The sequence below is a fragment of the Capra hircus genome, chromosome 18 (genome assembly GCF_001704415.2).
Source record: "Capra hircus breed San Clemente chromosome 18, ASM170441v1, whole genome shotgun sequence".
Lineage (NCBI taxonomy): Eukaryota > Metazoa > Chordata > Mammalia > Artiodactyla > Bovidae > Capra > Capra hircus.
The window spans coordinates 37,510,854-37,536,425 of record NC_030825.1 but is presented as its reverse complement, the minus strand read 5'-3'; the positions used below and the strand labels follow the sequence as shown (position 1 = coordinate 37,536,425).

At 40.6% G+C, this 25,572-nt stretch overlaps 1 protein-coding gene and 1 pseudogene across 3 annotated transcripts in view; both read right to left on the bottom strand.

The window, feature by feature from the left end:
- The window catches only part of TANGO6 (transport and golgi organization 6 homolog), a 181,595-nt gene that overhangs the window by 36,143 nt on the left and 119,880 nt on the right, over positions 1–25,572 (bottom strand). For all 3 annotated transcript variants that reach the window (XM_018062193.1, XM_018062195.1, XM_018062194.1), the window contains one exon: positions 5,418–5,569. In XM_018062193.1, the coding sequence (XP_017917682.1) occupies positions 5,418–5,569 (152 nt within the window). The remainder of the gene's footprint in view (positions 1–5,417; positions 5,570–25,572) is intronic.
- Positions 19,326–19,751, bottom strand: LOC102172379 (annotated as a pseudogene).

Genomic DNA, 25,572 nt, shown 5'->3' with positions numbered 1-25,572 from the left:
CACTGACGGTGACAAATCTGGTCATCAAATCTAATCATTCAGTGGAATCAGAGGTGACAGCTCTGCATCAGCCTTCAAAGCCAGGGTTTGTGGAATTCTGGGCACCACCTCACAAGTGGCTTGCTCCTGCACTTGTCACCTGGGGCATGTCTTATCTGCTGTTCTGAGAATGGGCCTCTCATTGCAGTTCGCTTAAATCATATTTACTTTTCATGGAGAATGATAAAGATAAAAGAGACTATCAAGATTTGGTTTCAAGCAACACAGTTCTTGACAAGAACAAAGAGAAATTGGGGGAAAATAATAATGGTTTCCAGACAGGTTAAATCTTGACATCAACAGAGAGGAAAAACCTGAATTCCCAGTAGAGGCTGTGAAAGGGCTGGTACTTTCATATCCTTTTATGTTCCTTCTCTACCTGTAAGCAGTGTCACAGCACAGACAGTACCCAAGTCTGGACTACCCAATAGGGTGGATAGCTTTGTTCAGAAGCCTGAGAGCCATATCTCTGATTCCTGGATCAGATCATGTTAGAAGCGCCTATGGAGGCTGGTTTGTTCAATTTTATATCAAAAGAGGTTACCCCTCCCCTTTCCTCTGCCTGCCTCATGCTTGATCATGTGACTTCCTTGCTGCCCCAAAAGGCCTACGTGAGGGTCACAGCTCTGCGTTCCCTCAGGACCTTGGGCTTGTCATGGGATATCACTCTATTCCTCTGTCTGTTTATTCCTGTCTGCCACAGTTTACTGAGATTTCCTTGGGAGAAGAGATTGGGTCCTTTGTGTCCTTTCATATACCTGACACATGACAAACACCAATGAAGAAGAATTCCTTCAGTTTACAGCCAAAGACACATCTCCCCAGAGTTAAAGCTCCTTCTCCACTAGTACATGCTGAGGTCAAGCATTTCTGAGACTACAAAAGACTTCAAGAGCTTTCATGAGACAGTGAAAAAACTGTTGTAGAAGAAGACACAATAAGCTTTTAAAATAAATTAGATAGGACTTCCCTGGTGGTCCAATGGATAAAAATCTGTCTGCCAATGAAGGGGAGGCTGGCTCAATCACTGGCTGGGAAGATCCGACATGCCACAAGGCAACTGAAGCCTGTGTGCCAGAGCCACACTCTAGAGCCTCTGGCTACAACAAGAGAAGTTGTAGCCAGTTGAAGTCACTGCAATGAGAAGCCTGTGCACTGCAACGGAGAGCAGCCCCTGCTTACCACAACTAGAGAAAGTCCATATGCAGCAATGAAGACTTTGCACAGCCAAAAATAAATAAATAATTAAAAAAAAATAAGTTAGATAATTTCATTCCTCTGCTCTGGTTACCCATCTCACTCACAGTAGCAGTCAAAGCCCATAAGGCCCTCTCCCCACGTATCTGCCAGGTTCTGCTCCTGCTCCTTCCTGTGCGCTTCAGTCACTCATCACTGAAGCTTTCCCTATTCATCCTGGTTCACAGATTCACCTGCAATACCAAACTCCCTCCTTGCCCTTGCCTGCTTAGACCCATCTCCTTAGCACGTACTCCATCTGACACAGTACATATTTGGCTTGTTCACTTGCTTGTCTGTCATCCAACTGTCCTCTTTAGAATGTCAGCTTCATGAGGACAGAAACTCTATTCTGTTCAGAGCTGGATCCCAAGCATGTGGCTTGGCTCCAGTCTCATAACTGGCACAGAGTAAGTGCTCAGGAAGTATTTTTGAAATGAAAAACAAATGAATGAACAACTACAAAAAAACCCAGGCCAAATCTCCCACTTATTTGATGTGAACGGAAGAGTAGCCTGACTACAGGAGGACTCAGTGGCTGAAATACTAAGACTGTCAGGTATCCAATCATGTTCAAACTTGCAGTCCACCAAGGCAGCTGGTTTGGCACTGATGACACAGCAAGCGTGGGGTACTACATAAGAAGGAGCATCTACAAAGAAGAGACTGGAATTATGTGGGATGGAAACACCTGGTTTTTCAAATCAGAGGGAATACATTGTCTTCAGAAGTTTCATTGCCAAAAGCAAGTGCTGTTAAAACAAAACTGCATGACCCTTCCTGTCAGGAGCTTTTCTCATATGGCAACTCTCCTTCTTTTTCAAGGGCACAAAAGCAATCTTATAAACAAAATGAAAACATTCATTGAGAGACAATACAGAGGAGTCGTTAAGAGCACAGGTTCAGGAACCAACTGCCTGCATTCAAATCCCAGCCTGGCATGACCTTGGCAAGGAATTTAATCTCTCTTATTTATTTACTTAGGCTGTGTCGGGTCTTAGCTGCAGTGCATGGGCTCTCCGTTGTGGCACGCTGGCTCAGCTGCCCCGCAGCACATGGGGTCTTAGTTCTCCGATCAGGGATTGAAACTGCGTCCCCTGCATTGAAAGGTGGATTCTTAACCACTGGACCACCAGGGAAGTCCCTAACATACTATATATCTTAACAAGTATATCATTTATTGTCTGTCTCTTCTCACTAGAACATCCCATACAAGATGATGGGAGTCAATGTCTATTTCGAAGAATGATACATATCCATAATGCTGTTAGCATATATGCTGTTTGGCTCTCAACAGCAACTGTTGAATGAATCATTGTATACTGTATCTAGGCATATATATTATCCCTAGATCCTTGTAACAATCCTGCATTATAGATATTTTAATCCAATTTTCTAGGTCAGGAAACCAAGCTCAGAATCTGTCATCTGACCAAGTGAACACACAGGTAAGTGGGTGGTAGGGTGGGGCCTCATTTATTCCCATCCCCAAGTATGCTTGGAAATTTGGTTCTCTTCCAACAGGTCAGGTGGGTCTCCAGAAAGATGACACCTCTTTTTTTTTTTTTTTTTGACACTTCTTAAATGTTGCAAAACATGCTTTGGCACAATCTTTCTAATTAACCAAACCAAGAAATTTCTCTATCACTTTCAACAGGAAATCATATGCCATCAGCAAATAACAGTTTCCTTAAGAGAAGAAAGGAAAGATGAAGGGTCTCAGTTTCTGGGTTCAGAGAAGATCATGATGTCAAGCATAGTTTGAGTTAATTGGTTTTAGAAAATGCATGGGATATGGTCAAATCTAAACTGATTCACTTGGAGATCTGCAAGAAATTTTTATTCAGGTCATATATTGCACTGTTAGTCGTTCAGTCGTGTCTGACTCTTTGCAACTCCATGGACTGTAGCCCACCAGGCTCCTGTGGGCTCCTCTGTTCATGGGATTCTCCAGGCAAGAATGGGAATACTCCATTCCCCATGGAGTGGGTTGCCATGCCCCGTTCCAGAGGATCTTCCCAACCCAGTGATCAAACCTGGTTCTCCTGCTTTGCAGGCAGATTCTTTACTGTGTGAGCTACAGGGAAGTACCTATTCAGCTCATGGCTATGTTCAACAAAACTGGGGGATGCGCCCTCAACTCTGAATATACTAAAAACCATTGAATTGTACTCTTTAAGTAGGTGAACTATGTGCAGTATGTGAACTCTATCTCTGTTATTAGGAATAATAGTATTTGGGTTTGGTTCAGATCATGGTCCAGGAGTTTCTTTTCAGTTCATGGTTTATGGTTCAGTTTGGGTTGAGTCACATGATCAGATCAAATAAACGGAGGGGAAAAAAAAGGGAGCCATTTCAATCCTGGACCCAGAATATTTATAACAGACTGAAATCTTTAGCTGATATAACAAAACAGACCTGCAAAGTCCTTACAAGTTAATAGACTAAACAGTAAGAGAGTGCAAAGTGCCATCTAAAAAAAGTAAAAATCAAATGCCCAATGGTTCACGTGTATTAGCACACTGAAAGATTTTAAGTTGGTAAAAACCATTGTTTTTAAGTTATTAAAAACAAAGGGGCTTCCCTGGTGATTCAGTAATTAAGAATCCACCTGGCAATGCAGGGGTTCGATCCCTGGTCTGGGAAGATCCCACATCCTGTGTGGCAACTAAGCCCATGAGCCACAACTACTGAAACCTGTGCACCTAGAGGCCATGCTCCACAAACGAAGCCACTGCAACAAGAAGCCCGCACACTGCCACTGGAGAGTAGCCCCTGCTCGGCACAACTGGAGAAGAGTCCACACGCAGCAACAAAGACCCAGCAGGGCCAAAAAATAAACATAAATAATTAGATTAAAAAAACAAGCAAACAAATACAGCAAGTTGGGCGTAAGGCTATGCCTCTTAAGTTAGTTAAAGGAAACAACTGAAGTATAACTTCCTAAAAATCCTAAGCTGGAATTTAACAATAAGAGGAGCCTTTACAATCAATTCAACAAAGCATATAAGCTGAGGAATCAGGAAATACCATAAATTCAACTGTATGTAAACATCCACGAGTGTGTTTTGCCACCTGTTGATAAGACATAACCAGACACTGAGGAAAATTCCTTCTCAGTAGGTACTTCTTAAGATTTGATGTTCAACATGGTTAGTCCTAGGACACTGAGTAATGTGAAAGAAGCCAGTACTACAAATTTTCTAAGTTTTTGTTCTTGTAAAGTTATGTGCTCCATATGAAAAATCTAGTCTTTCATAAATAAAAAGGTAATATAAACTGTATTCTATTTACATATTTATAATTTATAAGCCATCTTCTTCCATAAAAGATTTAAGATGATGAAGCCTATTAGTAGTAAAAAGACTCCTGGTCACATATTAACTAGTCCTCTTTTTGCCCATCATCCTCAAATAGCAGAATGTCTAATACATAGTAGGGGTTCAAGATACATGTTAATATACTGATGACTAAGTAAACACAAACGCAAAGATAAAATTTAAGAGGCTAAAGAAAGATATTCATAGAAAACAACAATGTGATGTACCTTTCACTAAATCTGAAACTCTAACACCAGTCTTTTAAACTCTAAACACCGGGGAAGTGAGCAGTCAGTGCTGATGATATCTGTATGGCTATTATATTTTGCTGTTCATTTATCCTTTACCTACTATGTACTAGGCAGTGGGTATAAAGTGGTGAACAAAACATGGAACTTAATTAGTCTCTTCTAGTAAGACCCTGTCTCCCCGAACACAGGATATCTCCGACCAGGGGGGCCAATTAGAATATGTATTTGCCTGAGATGTTTCTGTGAACAGAGATGACACTCATAGATGGCCCAGAGATCTAGGGAAAAGTTCTGTTTGTCCTTCCTCAAAGTTTCTTCTGTTTCCTTGGAATCTTTACAGTATATTCCCTTTTATGGCTTAAAGAAGGTTAAGATGACTTCCTGTCACTTGCAATTAAAAAATTCTTACTAATACAACTTTCAACATACATATGAGACTATCAAGCCTGAGGGAGGTTAAATGACTTTCTGGATCTAGAAAAAAAACACAGGTCTCCTAACTCCCAGGGCCAAGCTACATTATAGGTCCAAGTAAAAACAAGCCATAGAGAAAGGAATCAATCTGCAATACCTCATGAACCACGGAGCCCAGCATGAAGTGCAGCCTCTGGCACAGCTCTCCAAGGTTGGACAGGCTGCTGGCCCTGTGAGCACTATCCGGATCTCTTGCTCCTCTGAGGAAGGTGTGGATTAAAGGTTCTCGGTACTTTGAGACCATGTCCCCTGTAGTAAAAGGGAAGATATCACAGTCTTTTAAAACAAACTTTCAACTTCTTAAAGAAGGAATCATATATCACCATTGAACAGTGCATGGTGTTTTATCCTTTTCAAATTACTTATATAACCATTAAAAAATCGTATCTGGAAGAATAATGTTAGGGAAAACATGTATGATGAATTATTTTGTGAAAAAGCAATTTATATATATATATATGAAAGAAAAATGTATATATCATAAGTATACAGCTTAGTAAACTTCCACAAATTCAATACAACTCTCACAGTCACACATATAGCAAATCTGGTCCTAGGCTAGACCTCAGTCATCAGCCTAGTACTTTTCCTACACTATCACCCTACCTACTCAAGCAAAGTGAGTGAAAGACAATCAGGGCATTTTGGATCCTTGTCAAGGAAAGCTCAATGATTTATTTATTGAGAGACCTACTATGTGCTAAGCACAGTTGCTAATACCTGGGATACACCTGTGAACAAAAGAAACAAAGAGCCTTGCCCTCTTGGAGTTTCCATTGCAGTAAACTATACAGTAGGTTAGAAGATAATAAATGCCATGAGGGGCAGCAGGAGAAAAGCAGAGTAAATATATCAGAAGGAATGAGGATGGTGGCAGATTCGTTTTTATTTTATTATTACTATTTTTTGGTACACAGGATCTTAGTTCCCCAAGCAAGGATTGAACCTCTGCCTCCTGTGGTGGAAGCACAAAGTCTTAACCACTGGACCACCAGGGAAGTCCCAGACTTCTTCGTTGAGATGGTTGAGACATTTAGTCAAAGCCTAGAAGGTGAGGCTGTCCTCATTTGCATATGGTGGGAAGGAGCACATCAGAAAGAGGGAACAACCAGTGTAAAAACCCTGTGGAGGATCATCAAGAAGGCCCAAGATGGGACTTCCCTGGAAATCCTGGCTAAGACTGTGTGCTCCTAATGCAAGGGGCCTGGTCAGGAAACTAGATTTTGCATGCTGCAAGCAGCCAAATAAATAAATTAAATAATTTATTTTAAAAAAGAGAAAGACCAAGAGGAGGCTAGAGGGGAGATGGCAAGGGCGGGTGGTGGTGCAGATCTTGCAAGGCTTTATAGACCTCTGTAAGCACTTGGACTTTTTCAGAGTTAAATGAGAGGCCTTTGGAGGATTTTAAGCAAAAAAGTACAAAAAGATCACTCACCCTAGTGTATGTGAGTGTGTATGTCTTGTGGAAACTGGGTACAAATCAGGAAGCTGCTTGACAGTGAATGGTAACTTGAGTAGAGGGGGTGAGAAAGATTCTGCATATTTTCTAAAGGTTGTACCAACATGACTTTCGGGTGACTCCAATGGTGACTCCTGGGATTTTTGCTTTTGCATGGTAGGATGAAGTTACTACCAACTACGATGGGAAAGGCTCCAAGGAAATCAAGTTTGGGGCAGAAGGAAAAGTCAGAATTCAGTTTTCATATGTTGAGCAAGTAGAAGATATACAGTGTTCAGAAAAGAGAAGTCTGGATTGAAGATACGCATTTTTGAGCCAAGGGAATGTAGATGATACTTAAAACCTTGAAACTAGATATATAATCAAGGAAGTGAGTTTAGGTAAGGAAGGCAAGTAGACCAAGGACCAAATCTGTATGCTTCCTTCAACCTTAAGTCTGGGATGAGTCTGGGAAGGGAAGAACCAACAAAGGAGACTGAAAAGAAATAACCAGCCACGTAGGAAGAAAATTAGCATGGTATCCTAGAAATTAAGAGAAGAAAGTCTATCAGAGAGGAAAGAATGGTCTGCATTAAATGCTGCTAAGTAAGGTAAAAGAAGACTAAAAACTGACGATGAGATTGAGCAACAATGAGGTCACTGTTGACCTTGACAAGAACAGTTCTGATGGGCTGGTAGGGGTGAGCACACAACAGAAGTGGGTTTAACATAGAAAAAGAAAAAGTAGATCATTTAAGGAGTTTTTCTGCAAAACAGATCAAAGAAATGGGGTGATAGCTGGTCAAGGAAGTAGGGTCAAGAAAAGCTTGGGGGGACTTCCCTGGCAGTCCAGTGGTTGACACTCTGCAGTTCCAATGCAGGAGGTGTGAGTTCGATCCCTACTCAGGGAACTAAGATCCCACAGGCCATGCAGCCAAAACAAAGGAAGAAAAAACTGTGTTTCATTTTTAAAGAGAGGAGAAATAGAATACTAAAGCACTCTGAATTGACTTTAAAAACAAAACAGAAACAACTTCCTCCTCCATGGACATGCTGAGAACTAAAGCTGTTTTGGCTTGATCTTGGCTCTGAGGCCCTAGTTCCAGAACCCAAGTGTAACACTTCGCTTCCAGCCTACTTGTAGCCCTAAGGTTATATGACATCTAAACAGTGACAATGGTTTCTGAAACATATGTTTAAAGTCACCAAAATGATAATTACACAGAAAAATCAACAACCTACTCTATCAGGCCCAGCTCTGTGCTGTCCTATGCTTAGTCGCTCAGTCATGTCCGACTCTTTGCAACCTCATGAACTGTAGTCCACCAAGCTCCTCTGTCCATGGAATTCTCCAGGCAACAACACTGGACTGGGTAGCCATTCCCTTCTCCAGGGGATCTTCCCAATCCAACGATTGAACCCAGGTTTCCCGCATCGTGGGCAGATTTTTCACCGTCTGTCTGAGTCACCAGGGAAGCCCAAAGAGTAAGGTGCACTCTTTACCATCTGAGCCATCAGGGAAATGCCTCAAATTCTACTTTCTTTGTGAAAACCTTCCTTAATATTCTCTTAGCCTTAATTAGTCCTCCTTGGAAGTCCCACAATACTTTGGTTTAAATCACATTTGTTACTAACACCTTGATTCCTAGATGTTTTCAGCCTATATCTATTTCTCACATTAGACTGTAAATTCCTTGAGGGAGAACTTTGACTGCTTCATCTCTGTTGTTATCAGTTCTTAGTAATCTTTGCATATCCTAGATACTCAACAAATGCCAATGTTGACTTGAATTCACTCATTTCCTCAACTAAATATAATTATGTGCTAGTATTATGCTCATATTTGAGGGATACAAAAATTGATAAAACATAATCTTTACCCTTTAGAAAGCCCAAAGTTTAGGGGGTGGGTATAAACAGACAAGTACCAACAATTATAGTCCTGTGTGGTTAATGCCGTCATAGAGTCAAGCAGAGGTTGCTTAGTATAATTTCACTAATTTTAGTCACTTGGAAGGGGGAAGAAGAGAAAGTTTATTTTTTGCTTTCCCTCAAAGTCAGGAACACAATGTACTTTCCTTACAATGTAAGAAAAAGATGAGGGGTAATTTCTCTAAAATGCTCCCAGTTCCTAATATAATACATTCAGCATGAGACTCACCCCCCTGCCCAATTAACATCAACATAAAATGCAGAAATTGAACCAGTGATGACTTAGTCATACCCTGTTTTCAGAACAGGAAAGAGGGGACTCTCTGCCTACTTAGACCTAGTATTTGCATTTCTGAATAGCAGGCCTAGTGAATGCAGTCACATGTTATGCACAAGAATTTGCATAAAGGCTTCTCTGTAGAGCTGTAATAGTGAAAAATGAGAAGATATAAATTAAAATGAATTGGCATGAAAGTGGTTAAGTAACTATACATATTGTGGAATACTACATGGTCATTAAAAGGAACAAGACAGAATTGGAAAGGTATCCCTGGGACTGTCCTGGTGATTCAGTGGTTAAGACTCTGTGCTTCCACTGCAGGGGGCTTGAGTTTCATTCCACAGGCCTCTTGGCCAAAAAAAGAGAAAAACTACTGAAGAAATATTTTCTTAAGACAATATTAAGTGAAAGAAACTAATAGAACCAGTATCATTCCATGTATATACATAAAAATGCACACACATAACTTCTCTCAATATTAACAAACCACATCTACAGATTTAAATATGTATATTAATATACAAATGCATAGAAAGAAGAGAAAAAGGATATATTGAAATAGAAAGGTTAGATAACTTGTCCAAAACATCCAAGATCAAATGTAGGTAGTCTTACACTTAGCTCCTATGATACAGTGTATTTAAGATATTTCCAATAAAAGAAAAATATATTTCTCTACTTTTGGTATAACACTGTCCTTTTCTGGAGTCAGAAAGGAACTTTCTTGTTCTACAGTGAGATGTGCATCTAGAGTTAAGAGCTCTACGTTCTAATTTTGCTTAATTTTTATTTTTTTGCAGCACCACTCAGCATGCAGGATCTTGGTTCACCCAACCAGGGATCGAATAGGTACCTCCTTACAGTAGAAACGTGGAGTCTTAACCACTGGACTGCTGGGGGGAGTCCCTCTGTGTTCTAATTTCTTCCCTGAAGCCAACTAGCAGTGTGACTTAGGGCAAATCCCTTCACCTCCTCAGACCAACTGGAGATGAGTCAATTAGACGAGACGGTCTCCCTGGCCCCTTCCAGTTGGAAGTCTATGAGGTGATGAGTCACCTTTGGCTTAGCCATCAGGGGAATGAGTTTCAGGAGAGCAGGAAGAGAAGAAAAAGCATCTATTCATGAGCCCTCGAGTGGGAGGCTGCTGTGGTTAAAGGAATGAAGGTCTCTGTTGGAAGGAAGTCACCGACTGAGAAATGACAGAAGTCTGGAATCCATAAGGAGGGGAAATTGCAGGTTAAAAAGGTAAGAGCAGATGACAAACCAGTTATTATTTATTAATGTAGGGATTTAAAGTTAAAAATTAGAGGTAAACTGTAAAGCAACTATATACCTCAATTAAAAAAATAATAAGTGGAAAACTAACACAGTGCTGTAAATTAGTTACATTTCAATTTAAAAATGGATTAAAAAATAAGTGGTAAAGAAAAGGTACTATTTGTCAGGTAGAGTCCCTCCTCTCATGGTACTCAAAGCATACTGAGGAAAAGGAAAAATACTGACCAAGCAACAACACTGGAGTGAGATGTCCCCAAAATGGTGACAGAGAAAGATACTTTTATGAGTAATGTATTGATCTGGTTCCAATTTCCATTAACAACAGCTCCAGTATTCTTATTCATCCAGACTCAAAAGCTTGGTGTTCATTTTTTACTTCTCCCTGTCACCCTTCAGTCAGTCAAGCAGTTCATTTATTGTTCTTCAAGCCTCATTTACTTCCCTATGGGATGTGAGGCAACTTTCAATAAATAATACTGAAACTGAAATGAATATTTTTTAAAAGCTCTATAGTGAGGAAGTACCAATATTCCATGCTAAGAATGGTTATTGCAAATGAACCCCAAATTTAGTTTAGCAATTCTAATAGCTAAGGCAAAAAAGGAAACAAAAAACATAGTTCCCATTAGTCAATAAAAGAAGGTACATCTATTTCCTTCTTTAGGAAGAATACCAAGAGGTATCTCACTCATTCATTCAGCAAATCTTAACTGAGTGCCTAAAACGTTCCAAGTATGATCTCAGCACTGGAGATAATATATAGCATGAACAAGAAAGCAAAGTTCCCGTCTTTATGAAGCCTACTTCTACTGGAGGAGAAAGACAATAAATAGTAAGTAAGCTTTCCAGCAGCAATAAGAGCTATGAAGAAAAATAAGGAAGGGGGAGCAGTTAAGAGTCAGGGGTGAGGGCTCAGGGAAAAGGTATCAGAGGAGAAGAGCTGAAGGAAAAAGTCATGAGAAGACCTGGGGGAAACTGAAGAACAGAACGGACAACAGAAGTTTTATATTCAATGTAGAAATCATATGGCTGCTTCCTACACTTCCTCACCATAAAAGTTAAGGGTGTACCATTACATTAACAAAATCAAACTTCAACATTCTGTTTATATAAATTCCTGCCTTGCCTAAGCTTCATTACAACTTTCCAAATGAGCATCCATTTAACTGCATGCTCCACCAACCCCACTCCCAAGCGTACCTAAGAACCCAGAGGAGCTAGTGGAGACCCGAAATCTTGAGAGCCCACACTGAATGCAGTCAGCTGGCTCCGGGCCCACCTGCTGCCTCGTTTTCCAGGTACTGGGCTGGGCGAGCTGGAACACTCCATGCACCCACTCTGCATTTCTCCAAGTGCTGCACCGTCATGTTTTCCGCAACCTGACCTCCCTTAGACCTCATATACACAGCCAGGACGTGTCACACCTTGCTCAGACCTGGTCTTCTTCGGGGATTTACAGCTCTGCCCCCATTTCCTGAAGGCTGTGTTAACCTCTGACGGACTTCGCTCTCCCTTGCTCCTATTGTGTTGTGTGGTTGGTTTCTTAAGATTGTACTGGATCCCAGTCGCCAGTTAGTCCTGACCAGGTTTCTATGCAGAACAAAATGAATGCATGTGAACAGAGAATACAGCTTCCGGGGCTACATGTGACACCAGCACAGAATTCAAAGATCCTACAAAAAGGGTTCTTAATTTTAGCTTAAGGGATCTCTATGTGTCAAATTTTCTCATGTACGTCTCACTGGCATTTTCCCATTCTTCCTTGTAAAACCACTCTAATTTTGTTCAAATATGCATCTTCTCCCTGTCCAGCCACCACTTACCTGATTCAGGCTAAGGTTTTTATTGCTCTAAATGAATCATGGTGGACATATCCTCTTGTCTTAATTGCTCCCGGTATGTGATCCAGTGTGAACAGAGAGATGTGAAGGAAAATCTGATGGAAGACCCTAAGAAAAGACTTTGCGAGAGCAGACACACTGAAACCATACTCACAGAAAACCAGTCAATCTAATCACACTAGGACCACAGCTTTGTCTAACTCAATGAAACCAAGCCATGCCTGCAGGGCAACCCAAGACGGGTGGGTCATGGTGGAGAGGTCTGACAGAATGTGGTCCAGTGGAGAAGGGAATGGCAAGCCACTTCAGTATTCTTGCCTTGAGAACCCCATGAACAGTATGAAAAGCCAAAATGATAGGATACTGAAAGAGGAACTCCCCAGATCATTAGGTGCCCAATATGCTACTGGAGATCAGTGGAGAAATAACTCCAGAAAGAATGAAGGGATGGAGCCAAAGCAAAAACAATGCCCAATTGTGGATGTGACTGGTGATAGAAGCAAGATCCGATGCTGTAAAGAGCAATGTTGCATAGGAACCTGGAATGTCAGGTCCATGAATCAAGGCAAATTGGAAGTGGTCAAACAAGAGATGGCAAGGGTGAACGTTGACATTCTAGGAATCAGCGAACTAAAATGGACTGGAATGGGTGAATTTAACTCAGATGACCATTATATCTACTACTGTGGGCAGGAATCCCTCAGAAGAAATGGAGTAGCCATCATGGTCAACAAAAGAGTCCGAAATGCAGTACTTGGATGCAATCTCAAAAATGACAGAATGATCTCTGTTCGTCTCCAAGGCAAACCATTCAGTATCACAGTTATCCAAGTCTATGCCCCAACCAGTAACACTGAAGAAACTGAAGTTGAACGGTTTTATGAAGACCTACAAGACCTTTTAGAACTAACACCCAAAAAAGATGTCCTTTTCATTATAGGGGACTCGAATGCAAAAGTAGGAAGTCAAGAAACACCTAGAGTAACAGGCAAATTTGGCCTTGGAGTACAGAATGAAGCAGGGCAGACTAATAGAGTTTTGCCAAGAAAATGCACTGGTCATAGCAAACACCCTCTTCCAACAACACAAGAGAAGACTCTACACATGGACATCACCAGATGGTCAACACCGAAATCAGATTGATTATATTCTCTGCAGCCAAAGATGGAGAAGCTGTATACAGTCAACAAAAACAAGACCGGGAGCTGACTGTGGCTCAGATCATGAACTCCTTATTATCAAATTCAGACTCAAATTGAAGAAGTAGGGAAAACAGCTAGACCATTCAGGTATGACCTAAATCAAATCCCTTATGATTATACAGTGGAAGTGAGAAATAGATTTAAGGGCCTACATCTGATAGATAGAGTGCCTGATGAACTATGGAATGAGGTTCGTGACATTGTACAGGAGACAGGGATCAAGACCACCCCCATGGAAAAGAAATGCAAAAAAGCAAAATGGCTGTCTGGGGAGGCCTTACAAATAGCTGTGAAAAGAAGAGAGGCGAAAAGCAAAGGAGAAAAGGAAAGATATAAGCATCTGAATGCAGAGTTCCAAAGAACAGCAAGAAGAGATAAGAAAGCCTTCTTCAGTGGTTAATGCAAAGAAATAGAGGAAAACAACAAATGGGAAAGACTAAAGATCTCGTCAAGAAAATTAGAGATACCAAGGGAACATTTCATGCAAAGATGGGCTCAATAAAGGACAGAAATGGTCTGGACCTAACAGAAGCAGAAGATATTAAAAAGAGGTGGCAAGAATACACAGAAGAACTGTACAAAAAAGATCTTCACGACCCAGATAATCACGATGATGTGATCACTAATCTAGAGCCAGACATCTTGGAATGTGAAGTCAAGTGGGCCTTGAAAGCATCACTACAAACAAAGCTAGTGGAAGTGATGGAATTCCAGTAGAGCTATTTCAAATCCTGAAAGATGATGCTGTGAAAGTGCTGCACTCAATATGCCAGCAAATTTGGAAAACTCAGCAGTGGCCACAGGACTGGAAAAGGTCAGTTTTCATTCCAATTCCAGAAAGGCAATGTAAAAGAATGCTCAAACTACCGCACAATTGCACTCATCTCACATGCTAGTAGAATAATGCTCAAAATTCTCCAAGCCAGGCTTCAGCAGTACGTGAACCGTGAACTCCCTGATGTTCAAGCTGGTTTCAGAAAAGGCAGAGGAACCAGAGATCAAATTGCCAACATCCACTGGATCATGGAAAAAGCAAGAGAGTTCCAGAAAAACATCGATTTCTGCTTTATTGACTATGCCAAACCCTTTGACTGTGTGGATCACAATAAACTGTGGAAAATTCTGAAAGAGATGGGAATACCAGACCACCTAACCTGCCTCTTGAGAAATCTGTATGCAGGTCAGGAAGCAACAGTTAGAACTGGACATGGAACAACAGACTGGTTCCAAATAGGAAAAGGAGTACGTCAAGGCTGTATTTTGTCACCCTGCTTATTTAACTTCTATGCAGAGTACATCATGAGAAACGCTGGACTGGAAGAAACACAAGCTGGAATCAAGATTGCCGGGAGAAGTATCAATAACCTCAGATATGCAGATGACACCACCCTTATGGCAGAAAGTGAAGAGGAGCTAAAAAGCCTCTTGATGAAAGTGAAAGAGAGCGAAAAAGTTGGCTTAAAGCTCAACATTCAGAAAACGAAGATCATGGCATCCGGTCCCATCACTTCATGGCAAATAGATGGGGAAACAGTGGAAACAGTGTCAGGCTTTAATTTTTGGGGCTCCAAAATCACTGCAGATGGTGACTGCAGCCATGAAATTAAAAGATGCTTACTCCTTGGAAGAAAAGTTATGACCAACCTAGATAGCATATTCAAAAGCAGAGACATTACTTTGCCGACTAAGGTCCGTCTAGTCAAGGCTATGGTTTTTCCTGTGGTCATGTATGGATGTGAGAGCTGGACTGTGAAGAAGGCTGAGCGCCGAAGAATTGATGCTTTTGAACTGTGGTGTTGGAGAAGACTCTTGAGAGTCCCTTGGACTGCAAGGAGATCAACCCTGGGATTTCTTTGGTAGGAATGATGCTAAAGCTGAAACTCCAGTACTTTGGCCACCTCATGCGAAGAGTTGACTCATTGGAAAAGACTCTGATGCTGGGGGGGATTGGGGACAGGAGCAGAAGGGGACGACCGAGGATGAGATGGCTGGATGGCATCACGGACTCGATGGACGTGAGTCTGAGTGAACTCCGGGAGATGGTGATGGACAGGGAGGCCTGGCGTGCTGCGATTCATGGGGTCGCAGAGAGTCGGACACGACTGAGCAACTGAACTGAACTTAACTGATGTGTAGCCTGGCGGGCTATAGTCCATGGGGTTGCAGAGTCAGACATGACTTAGCGATTAAACAACAACAAGTGATTTTAAGAACGTAACACCTCAGAGTTGCTGCAGCCAATGGAAACTATCAGGGACTAGGAGATGAGGTTGGCAGAGTAGAAAGATGAAGAGATTTGGGGTCCTGAATGATGTAATGGAGGCAAAGAATTAACCAATTCAGGGCTTTTTGTCATGTGTAATGATTTATTCCTTATTGTTTAAGCCGGTTGAGAATTTGCTACCTATAGCCAAAAATATTCTAACTGATTTGACATATGAAAATTTAATAGTGAAGAGGTCTTCTATATCAGTTCTATGTCTATGAACACAAAGTCAAAAAAGTTAGATATGACAAACAAAGAAACTTAAGATAGTGGGTGTTTTTAAAAGGATTCAGAAGTAAATTTTATAATATATAAAAGAAAAAAATAAGCCCGATAATTTTCTTTCTTCTAATTACAATTTTAATTGGGACAATAGCCTAGTATACAGCATGACTCAAAATATCAATGTATATATATTCTAGGTTGACCAAAAGGTTCATTTGGGCTTTTTTCCATAACATCTTTTTTTGAAAGTTGCTTTACTGCGTTGTGTTGGTTTCTGCCATACAACAATGTGAATTAGTCATAATATATATTTATGCCCTCCTTCTTGAGCATCCCTCCTCTCCCCCTCGTCCCATCCCTCTAGGTCATCACAGAGAGCCAGGCTGCACCCCACTGTGTTGTACAGAAGCTCTTTCAACATGATAGTGTATATATGTCAATGCTACTCTCCCAATTCCTCCCACGCTCTCGTTCCTCCACTGCGTCCACAATTCCATAAATTTGATTAAACCTTTTGGCCAACCCAATATAGCTTTACCAGCTATACCAGAGTCATCTTTATACATCTGCCAACTTATTAAATAAAGAAAAGTAAGTAACTATTTACAGTAGAAGCTCATGTAAAGGGGTTACATGCTGAGTGTATTTCACAACTACTGACTAACCACCCATTTCATTATAAACTAAAACCTCAGGCTCTGGGACATTCACTGCTATTCCCTAGTTTCTGATTAAGCAACAAAATCTCAATTATCCCATCTGGGAGGGTGTTGGTTTATATATATTTTTGGCTTCTTTTCCTGCTCTTCTTTATCCAGATGAGATGTTTGTATTTCTTCAGTTTGAACTTACCTGAACCACAAGGTTCTAAGATTCACCTTTTGTTAGAAAAGGTGGCATACACTTGCCACCTGACAAGGGCAAGTATTTGTTACCATCCTGCTATCTCCTTCAAAGTATGCATACTGTATGGCTTTTACAAAAAAAGGTATTGATTTCTGAACTGCCTAATACCCATTTTCAGAAAGTATTCGCCATAGACTACAATATTTAGACTAAGATATACCCATGGAACTGAAGTTGGAGAGACCACCATCTTTTCCTTAGGCATTTAGCAACAGCTTCAGGGAAATGAACACAGTAAACTTTAAAACTCAATCCAATTGTTGGGTTGTGGCCAATTACCTGTGCCTATTACTTCTGGGTTACCTTGGTGGATTTCTGTTCTTTAGGGCTCTGATTGGATATCCCCTAGGAAATTTTAGATGAGTGTTCAGTTCCTGTTCTATCTATTCATAATAATTCTAGATGGGATCCTCTCACCTGGCCAATTAAAAATACCTGCTCTGAGGCTGGCCATAGATTTAAGTTTTCTCTTAGGGTCATTTAAACTCAATCGGAGTGATGAGCTAAGTATCAATAAAAAATTAACTTCTCATTTATTTAAAGGAAAACTCCTACAATTATGGGGAGGATTTACATGGTTAATACCAGGCTATGGTCATTTAAGTTTAAAGGCTCCTCTATGTTGGGAAAGGTTAAATCATACTAAAAATGATCAACCTGGTAATTATGAGACAAGGCTGGGTGCTTTATGAACTATGCCTGTTATTACCCTTAGAGAGAGTGATTGGTACGGAACTCAGTGGATTTGTAGCCTTGACATCTACAGGGATGATACAAAGGTGTAGCCTGGGATTCCCATGAATTTAAGGTCATACATGTTAACAAATTACAGGTAACCCCAACCAATCTACCATTGGTATGATCCCAATGGGTCAAAGATCTGTATCTACTGGTATGACCATTTAGCAGCTTGTGTGTGTGTGTGTGTGCCTTCAATGGGGTTGGAGGATATAACTGACCATATCTAAGCCTTGACAACTTCCATAAGCTTTAAATGATAGTAACCGGGCTATTAGCCTATTGAATTCTGAGATCTCTATGATGAGAAAGGCAGTGCTACACAACTGCAAGACCCTTGACCCCTTATAGCATCTCAGGGAGATATGTGTGCTATAATTAAAACTGAATGCTGTATTTTTGTATCTGATAAATCCTTTAATGTAACACATTTTAACCACATGAAAAACCAGATTTCTGCTCTAAGTGACCCATTCCCTAGTCTTGACAATCTTTAAAAAAAAACTGGTGTGGGAGGCTCATGGCTAAAATATTTACTTGTAATTCCACTAATGTTATTAACTATACCATTTGTATTTTGCTTGTTTCACAAATTATTATTTCTTGTATCACCAAGTATATGACTGAGCCTTCAACGGAAGTGATGACTAGACTTGAAGCAGTTGATCAAATGTATAGTTCAAAATATGATCAATGACTGTAATAGTGTAACTCTAGAAGGCAATGGCAACCCACTCCAGTACTCTTGCCTGGAAAATCCCATGGACAGAGGAGCCTGGTAGGCTGCAGTCCATGGGGTCGCGAAGAGTCAGACATGACTGAGCGTCTTCCCTTTCACTTTTCACTTTCCTGCACTGGAGAAGGAAATGGCAACCCACTCCAGTGTTCTTGCCTGGAGAATGCCAGGGACAGGGGAGCTTCCGTCCATGGGGTTGCACAGAGTCGGACACGACTAAATTGAGTTAGCAGTAGCAGCAGCAGCAGCAAACTCAAGACCAACTTTTAGAAACTTTCTCAAGTTGATTTTAGTTAAGTTTATCCTAGTTCAGCTCTAATGGATTTTACTTTGTGCAATGACAATGATAACACCTGGCTATTTGCATCTCTGTATCCTTCTCAGGAAGTCAGCAATAATCAACCTTATTTTAAAGCACACAACTGTGTGTTCATGGGAGTGAATGAAGGATCTAGATTTGTTTGAACAAACGATTAAAAAACGAGTTTCTTTGGAAGGTGAAAAATCAAGTGCATAGTGAAAAGAGAGTTCAAAGAATTTTCACCTGTCTTTGACTTGTGTGTATCAATTATCATCTATATGAAAAGATTCCTTCAACAAATTAGGATTCAGAAGTTGTTTTTTTTAAATCAAGTTTTGCTATGGTACTTTAAAGTCTAGATTGATGGATTCATGTATGCCTATCAGATCCTCCCTTCTCTCATAAAGGATCTGAGATGATCATCTGCAACAAGAGACACTTACACAGTGAAAGCACACCATCGGATCTGAACTGACAGAGTGAACTTCTGTAGCTGGAGGATCTGCTGATTTCAAGGGCTCACCTACTCTTCCAGTTCACTGAAACATGTTATAAAAGTGATATTGAGAAGAATTAAGTGAGAAAGAAGATCCCATCCTTGGTCAAATCTTTACAACATCCTTTCAAAACTCTATCATTGATGTCTGTGCTCAGTCGTGTCTGACTCTTTGTGACCCCATGGACTGTATAGCCTGTCAGGCTCCTCTGTCCATGGGATTTTCCAGCCAAGAATACTGAAGCCATTCACAATACTGAATACCATTTTCTACTCCAAGGGATCTTTTTTTTTTTTTTTTTTTCTGTAAAAGGTCTTACTTTATTTTCTCTTTCATGAAAAATCTGCACAATCACCACAGATACCATCACTGCAGAATCTTTACTTGTTTTTGCCAGCATCACCGTTGGCCTTTGCAGTCCCCCTAACTTTCTTCATTCTGTTCTTGCGTTCCTTTCGCTGTTTTCTTGAGGTCTTTTTCTTCTCATACAGGCCATGTCTTGCAAGCCTATGTTTGGGCTCATTCTTCTTCGCGTAATCCAAGGAATCGTAAATCATGCCGAAGCCAGCTGTCTTGCCACCACCAAAATGAGTTCTGAATCCAAATACAAAGATGACAGCTGGTGTGGTCTTGTACATTTTGGCCAGTTTTTCCCGAATTTCTGCTTTAGGTATTGTTGCCTTTCCAGGGTGAAGAACATCGATGACCATTTGTTTCCGCTGAAGCAGTCGGTTGGTCATGAACTTCCTAGTCTGGATAGCTACTGTGTCGTTCATGATGGCGGCTGATCTTCAAGCAGCCAAGGAGGAAAGGAGCCCAAGGGATCTTCTTAAACCAGGGATCAAGCCTGTATCTCCCAAGTCTCCTACACTGGAAGGTAGATTCTTTACCACTGCGCCACCTGGGAAGGTCTAGAGGGCCTCTATTCCTTCCTTCTTGCCTCTCTGTCTCTTTCTCTCTCCCTCCCCATTTTTTTTTTTTTTTGAGACATAGAAGTGAGTACAAATAAAATCATTCCAACTACTCTCTTCTATCTACCAACAGGAAGTAACTAAGAAATACCATATCCTGCTAGTGAAGGTGCTGCTAGGTAAAAGCAATGATATTTTCCAAAGAATGAATGATCACGTACAGCCAGCACTCCTCTGTAATCAGAAGTTTACATACATTCTGAGTAATGTTTTAGATCAATGTTTGTCAAACACAAACATGGGTACTGAAATTACGTAGTGCAACTTGATTATAATGTGTATCCAGGTGATTCAGAATTATCATTAAAATGAAAACACAGCATTTAAACAATTCTTTTAAAGAATTCACAGATCCCTGAATTATATCAAAATTTAATCTCCATACTTCAGCCCTTCCAACTACCCAATTCAATGAAAACACTTAATGTGTACTACTACACACAAGGGACTCTGCAGGGCACAAGAGATTTAGTGAAAGTGAAAGTTGCTCAGTTGTGTCTGACTCTTTGCGACACCATGGACTATACACCCCACGGAATTCTCCAGGCCAGAATATTGGAGTGGGTAGCTGTTCTTTTCTCCAAGGGATCTTCCCAATCCAGGGATGGAACCCAGGTCTCCCACATTGCAGGCGAATTCTTTACCAGCTGAGTCACCAGGGAAGAGATTTAAGGGTGAAGGAAATTTTGCATATACACATCCAGTTGCTCCAGTACCATTTGTTGAAAAGACTGATAATGGTGTTTTAAGGAAAGGAATGGTTTAACTGCAGACTGAGTTTGGAGAATCTGATTGTATATGTGTGTTCACAAAGAACAAAAGCTTTTGTTCTATGATGGAGAGTGAGGTTTGCATTGCAATAACTTATAGGCAGAGTACATCATGAGAAACGCTGGGCTGGAGGAAGCACAAGCTGGAATCAAGATTGCCAGGAGAAATATCAATAACCTCAGATATGCAGATGACACCACCCTTAAGGCAGAAAGTGAAGAGAAACTAAAAAGCCTCTTGATGACAGTGAAAGAGGAGAGTGAAAAAGTTGGCTTAAAGAAGCTCAACATTCAGAAAACTAACATCATGGCATCCCGTCCCATCACTTCATGGCAAATAGATGGGGAAACAGTGGAAACAATGGCTGACTTTATTTTTCTGGGCTCCAAAATCACTGCAGATGGTGACTGCAGCCTTGAAATTAAAAGACGCTTACTCCTTGGAAGAAAAGTTATGACCAACCTAGATAGTATATTCAAAAGCAGAGACATTACTTTGTCAACAAAGTCTGTCTAGTCAAGGCTATGGTTTTTCCAGTGGTCATGTATGGATGTGAGAGTTGGACTATAAAGAAAGCTGAGTGCCGAAGAATGGATGCTTTTGAACTGTGGTGTTAGAGAAGACTCTTGAGAGTCCCTTGGACTGCAAGGAGATCCAACCAGTCCATCCTAAAGGAGATCAGTCCTGAGTGTTCATTGGAAGGACTGATGTTGAAACTGAAACTCCAATATTTTGGCCACCTGATACGAAGAGCTGACTCATTTGAAAAGACCCTGATGCTGGGAAAGATTGAGGGCAGGAGGAGAAGGGGATGACAGAGGATGAGATGGTTAGATGGCATCACTGACTCAATGGACATGAGTCTGGGTAAACTCCAGGAGTTGGTGATGGACGGGGAGGCCTGGCATGCTGCAGTTCATGGGGTCACAAAATGTCAGATACAATTGAGTGACTGAAGTGAACTGAATTTATCTCCAGATAGATCACTTCTACAACAGAGGATGAGACTGTTGGATGGCATCACCGACTGAATGGACATGGGTTTGAATGAAATATGGGAGTTGGTGATGGACAGGGAGGCCTGGTGGCGCTGCGGTTCACAGGGTCGCAAAGAGTCGGACACGACTGAGCAACTGAACTGAACTGAACTACAATGCCTTCAGTGTACTCTTACTCTGTTAACTGGTTGTAAAGTCACAGTCAGACAAAGGATATGATACTCTTTTAGGAATCAACTTTTTTTTCCCTCAAATGAACAATGATTCAAATAGTAAGGGATTTCTCTACATAATAAAGGTAGTAAATAAAATATTAAGATGCATGGAACGATTGAAAACTTTTACATTCTTTAGCAAGAGAAAGTCTTTCTATGATAGTCACAGATGAATCAGGTCATTAACACAATCACTGTATGGTGGGGCCTTATCAGCTCAGAAGTGCTAATACCTCCTTCACTCTCAATGTAGGATGGGTGGGTGTGGGTGTGGGTGGGTGTGGGTGTGGGTGGGTGTGTGTGTGTGTGTGTGTTTCAGTCATGTCCGACTCAGCGACCTCACGGACCATAGCCTGCCAGACTCCTCTCTGTCCATGGGATTTCTCAGGCAAGAATACTGGAGTGGGTTGCCATGCCCTCTTCTAGGGGATCTTCTTGCCCCAGGGATCAAATCCAGGTCTCCTGCACTGCAGCCAGAGTCTTTACCATCTGAGCCACCAGGGAAAGATATAAAGAACTCTGACAACACAATTAAAAAGACAAAAATAAGTCAGATTCACATGCACATAGCTGATTCACTTTGTTGTACAGCAGAAACTAACACAACGTTATACTCAAATAATAAAATAATAAAAAGCGAAAAAAAAAAAAAAAAGCCAGTTCAAAGAAAAGGCACATGTTGTATGACTTCATTTATAGGAAATATCCACAGTAAGAAAATCCTCAAAGAGAGAGAGTAGGTTAGTGACTACGTGACTGGTAATGGCTACAGGTTTTTCTAGGGGTAGTGAAATGTTCCAAAATTGATTGTGGTGGTGATGGTTGTACACCCTTGTGAACATACAAAAAATTTTGATTTGTGCACTGTAAACTGTTGAATTGTAAGGATGAAGTATATCTCAATAAAGCTTTTTTTTTAAAGTAAGTTTTTGAATAAGAGGGGTAAAAAAGCAGGGCTGCCGAATCTAGTTTATGTTGAAGCTGGAAATATATATAACAGAAAAATCTTTACATATTAGAAGAGAAGAGGTACATGTATATAAGCAGAATCTGATAATGAAACATAACTCTGCCTTCCAAAAGCTCAGAGATCAAAGGCTTGAGGCAAATCTCACAGACAATTCACAATAGTGGCTCCCTCCAAACATGAAGCGGGAGATCTGGATTCTCTGATGGTATGCCCACTACAGGGGCCAGGTCCTGCCCTTGACCACCAGTCAAGCAGAACCCAGCGCTTTCCCGTTGCTTTACTACTGGCATTGCTTCTGCTAGCTCTATGCTTCCTTATTTGCCAGTAAAAGACGGTGCCAATACAGTTTCAGTATTTACTGTCTCATAGCTGGCAGTTTACTGGGTAACATTTTTAAAACCTTTTAATTTTCAGTGCATCAGTTCTTAAAAAAATTAGTATAATATAAAAGTCTCTTAAAAGAGGCAAGGAAAATACTGAAGAGACAGACTCAGAGGTTCTTACATATTGTTATAGCCATTTGGACCAATACTCCATCTTTGGGTATGCCAAACCACATTTGATAAACATTAACCCAGGGACAGTTGAGACCTCCTGCCAGTATTTTAAAGCTTTTGTGCTCCAGCGTTTTTTATTAAGTTTGTCCCAATCGCTTCTTTTTATTTCATTTCCTCTTAGGGACGAGACTCAAGTGGAGATGGAGAACTGGGGTCTTAGTGTGCATATCTTTGAATCTTATCTTTCCAGGTTCCAGGATCTCAATTACATTGTTTGAATCCGCTTTGTAATCTTACTAGTTCAAGTAGTCTCTTCCTTTTCCAAGACAGTACTTTTAGATTTGATATTAGATAGTCTGGGGAGAAAATAAGAATAAAGGCATAAAGAGGTCAAATGTCACAACATACACTTGACTTCACTAAATCTGTTACTGGAAAAAGGGATCCAGAAAAACTACCTCTTCTCCCATTTATTTGGGAACTAAAGTGACTAGATCTTTGGGGTAAGTACATGGTGGAGAGCCACATGCACTCACAGAAACATTCCTGCTGACTCAGTCAGTGAGGAAATAGGAGATAAAATACAGATCTGACTCTCTTCATGGACACTTTTATGTCCTTCGTAACATCTATTAATTTTTCCTGCATTTCAGGGCCTAGAATTCTATTTCACTACTGAAACAAATACAGTAGAATTATTACTGGTTTCTTTTAACATTTCATGATTACAACTTATTGCCACATATGGACCAGAGTCAACAGAGACAATAATTTCAATCAAGGTCAGAAGGAAATTAGATGACATAGCAAATCCTAAAGCCATTTAGAGAATTAAATAATTTAAATGCAATTAATTTTTTATGAAATTCATCATTAAAAAAATTCATAGGTAAATTCTGATCTATTAACAACAATTACTTTTCAGCCATGAATTTTCCTTACAGCTCTGGGGAAATCACTTCTTTTCTGATTTTAGTTTCCCTTCTCCACACAGCCCTTTACAAACACAGAAGAGATTTTAGTTATGATAAAATGTGCAGCTACAGTACAGTGGGAAAAAAAAATGGTGTGTGCATTTGTAAGCCTCTTTATCTGCAAAACACCTGTGTGTCTATAAGTGCATAACAATTTGATGGTGGTGGAAAAAAAGCGTTCTTAACTCTGTACTAAAGAAAGAAAGAATTTTAACAGGCTGATCCCAGTTCACACAGCTACAGAAACACAGATACATTCTCTAGTCTCCTGGGCAGAGGACTGTTTCTACTGCCATCAGGACATTTACTTGGCTCATTAACAACAGCAGGAACTTCCGCTCTAAAACAAAGGATATCAGTGTGGCCCGCTGATTCCCTGACACCTCTGACATTTCACGGTCATCACCAATTTTCATTCTTGTTTAACCTCATAAAGCATGAGTGGAAGAGAAGCCAGGGATTTATGTCTTATAAAAGGGCATAAGCAACGGGGCATAATGGGAATAATTTCCTAATTCTAGCCTGAAGAGGAGAACAAAAAAATTCCCCTCTTCTTTACTATCTTCAAAGTGGTAATACTTCCGGTTTCCTAACAGTAGGAGATGACTGGTAAATGGCCTTGTGAAAGCTCCTAAAGCCCTATGCTTGATGCACATATTAGGGCATTAGAGGGCTGGAGCCAAAGCCATCTTCTGGTCTTGATGGGGCTTGCCAGGGAGGCAGGTCGCAGGAGTCATTGGGCAAGAATGCTGGGTAGTCCCTGGATAGATTCTCCCTTACTGGTGTCTACATGTCAAGACCCCTTTTCTCCTTCAGGCTAATTGTTGATTTGCTGTTTTTTGTTTTTTCTATTCATATTGTTATCCTTTTTAATGTAATGTAACCAAAAGGTGACCCTGAGCTAGGAATAGATCAGCAAAGATCTGAGGGGCTAGTTTCATTGCACCTCATCACACAGACTACATAGGACTGGATGATCTGGATATAAGTTGTAGAGAGACAGATTTTGACAGGCTTAGATGTAACCAAGGGAAGATTTCTGTGGGACAAGTATTAAAACAAATAAACAAACAAACTTGTTAGTAGAACTACTGTTGGTGCAACTGACTTACCAAGTGTGCTTTAAAGAGATACAGAGACCATCTTGTCTCCAAATATCTCTATTTGCAAACTGTATTGCGTCAGAATCTGTTTAATCATTAGAACTATGTTTCTT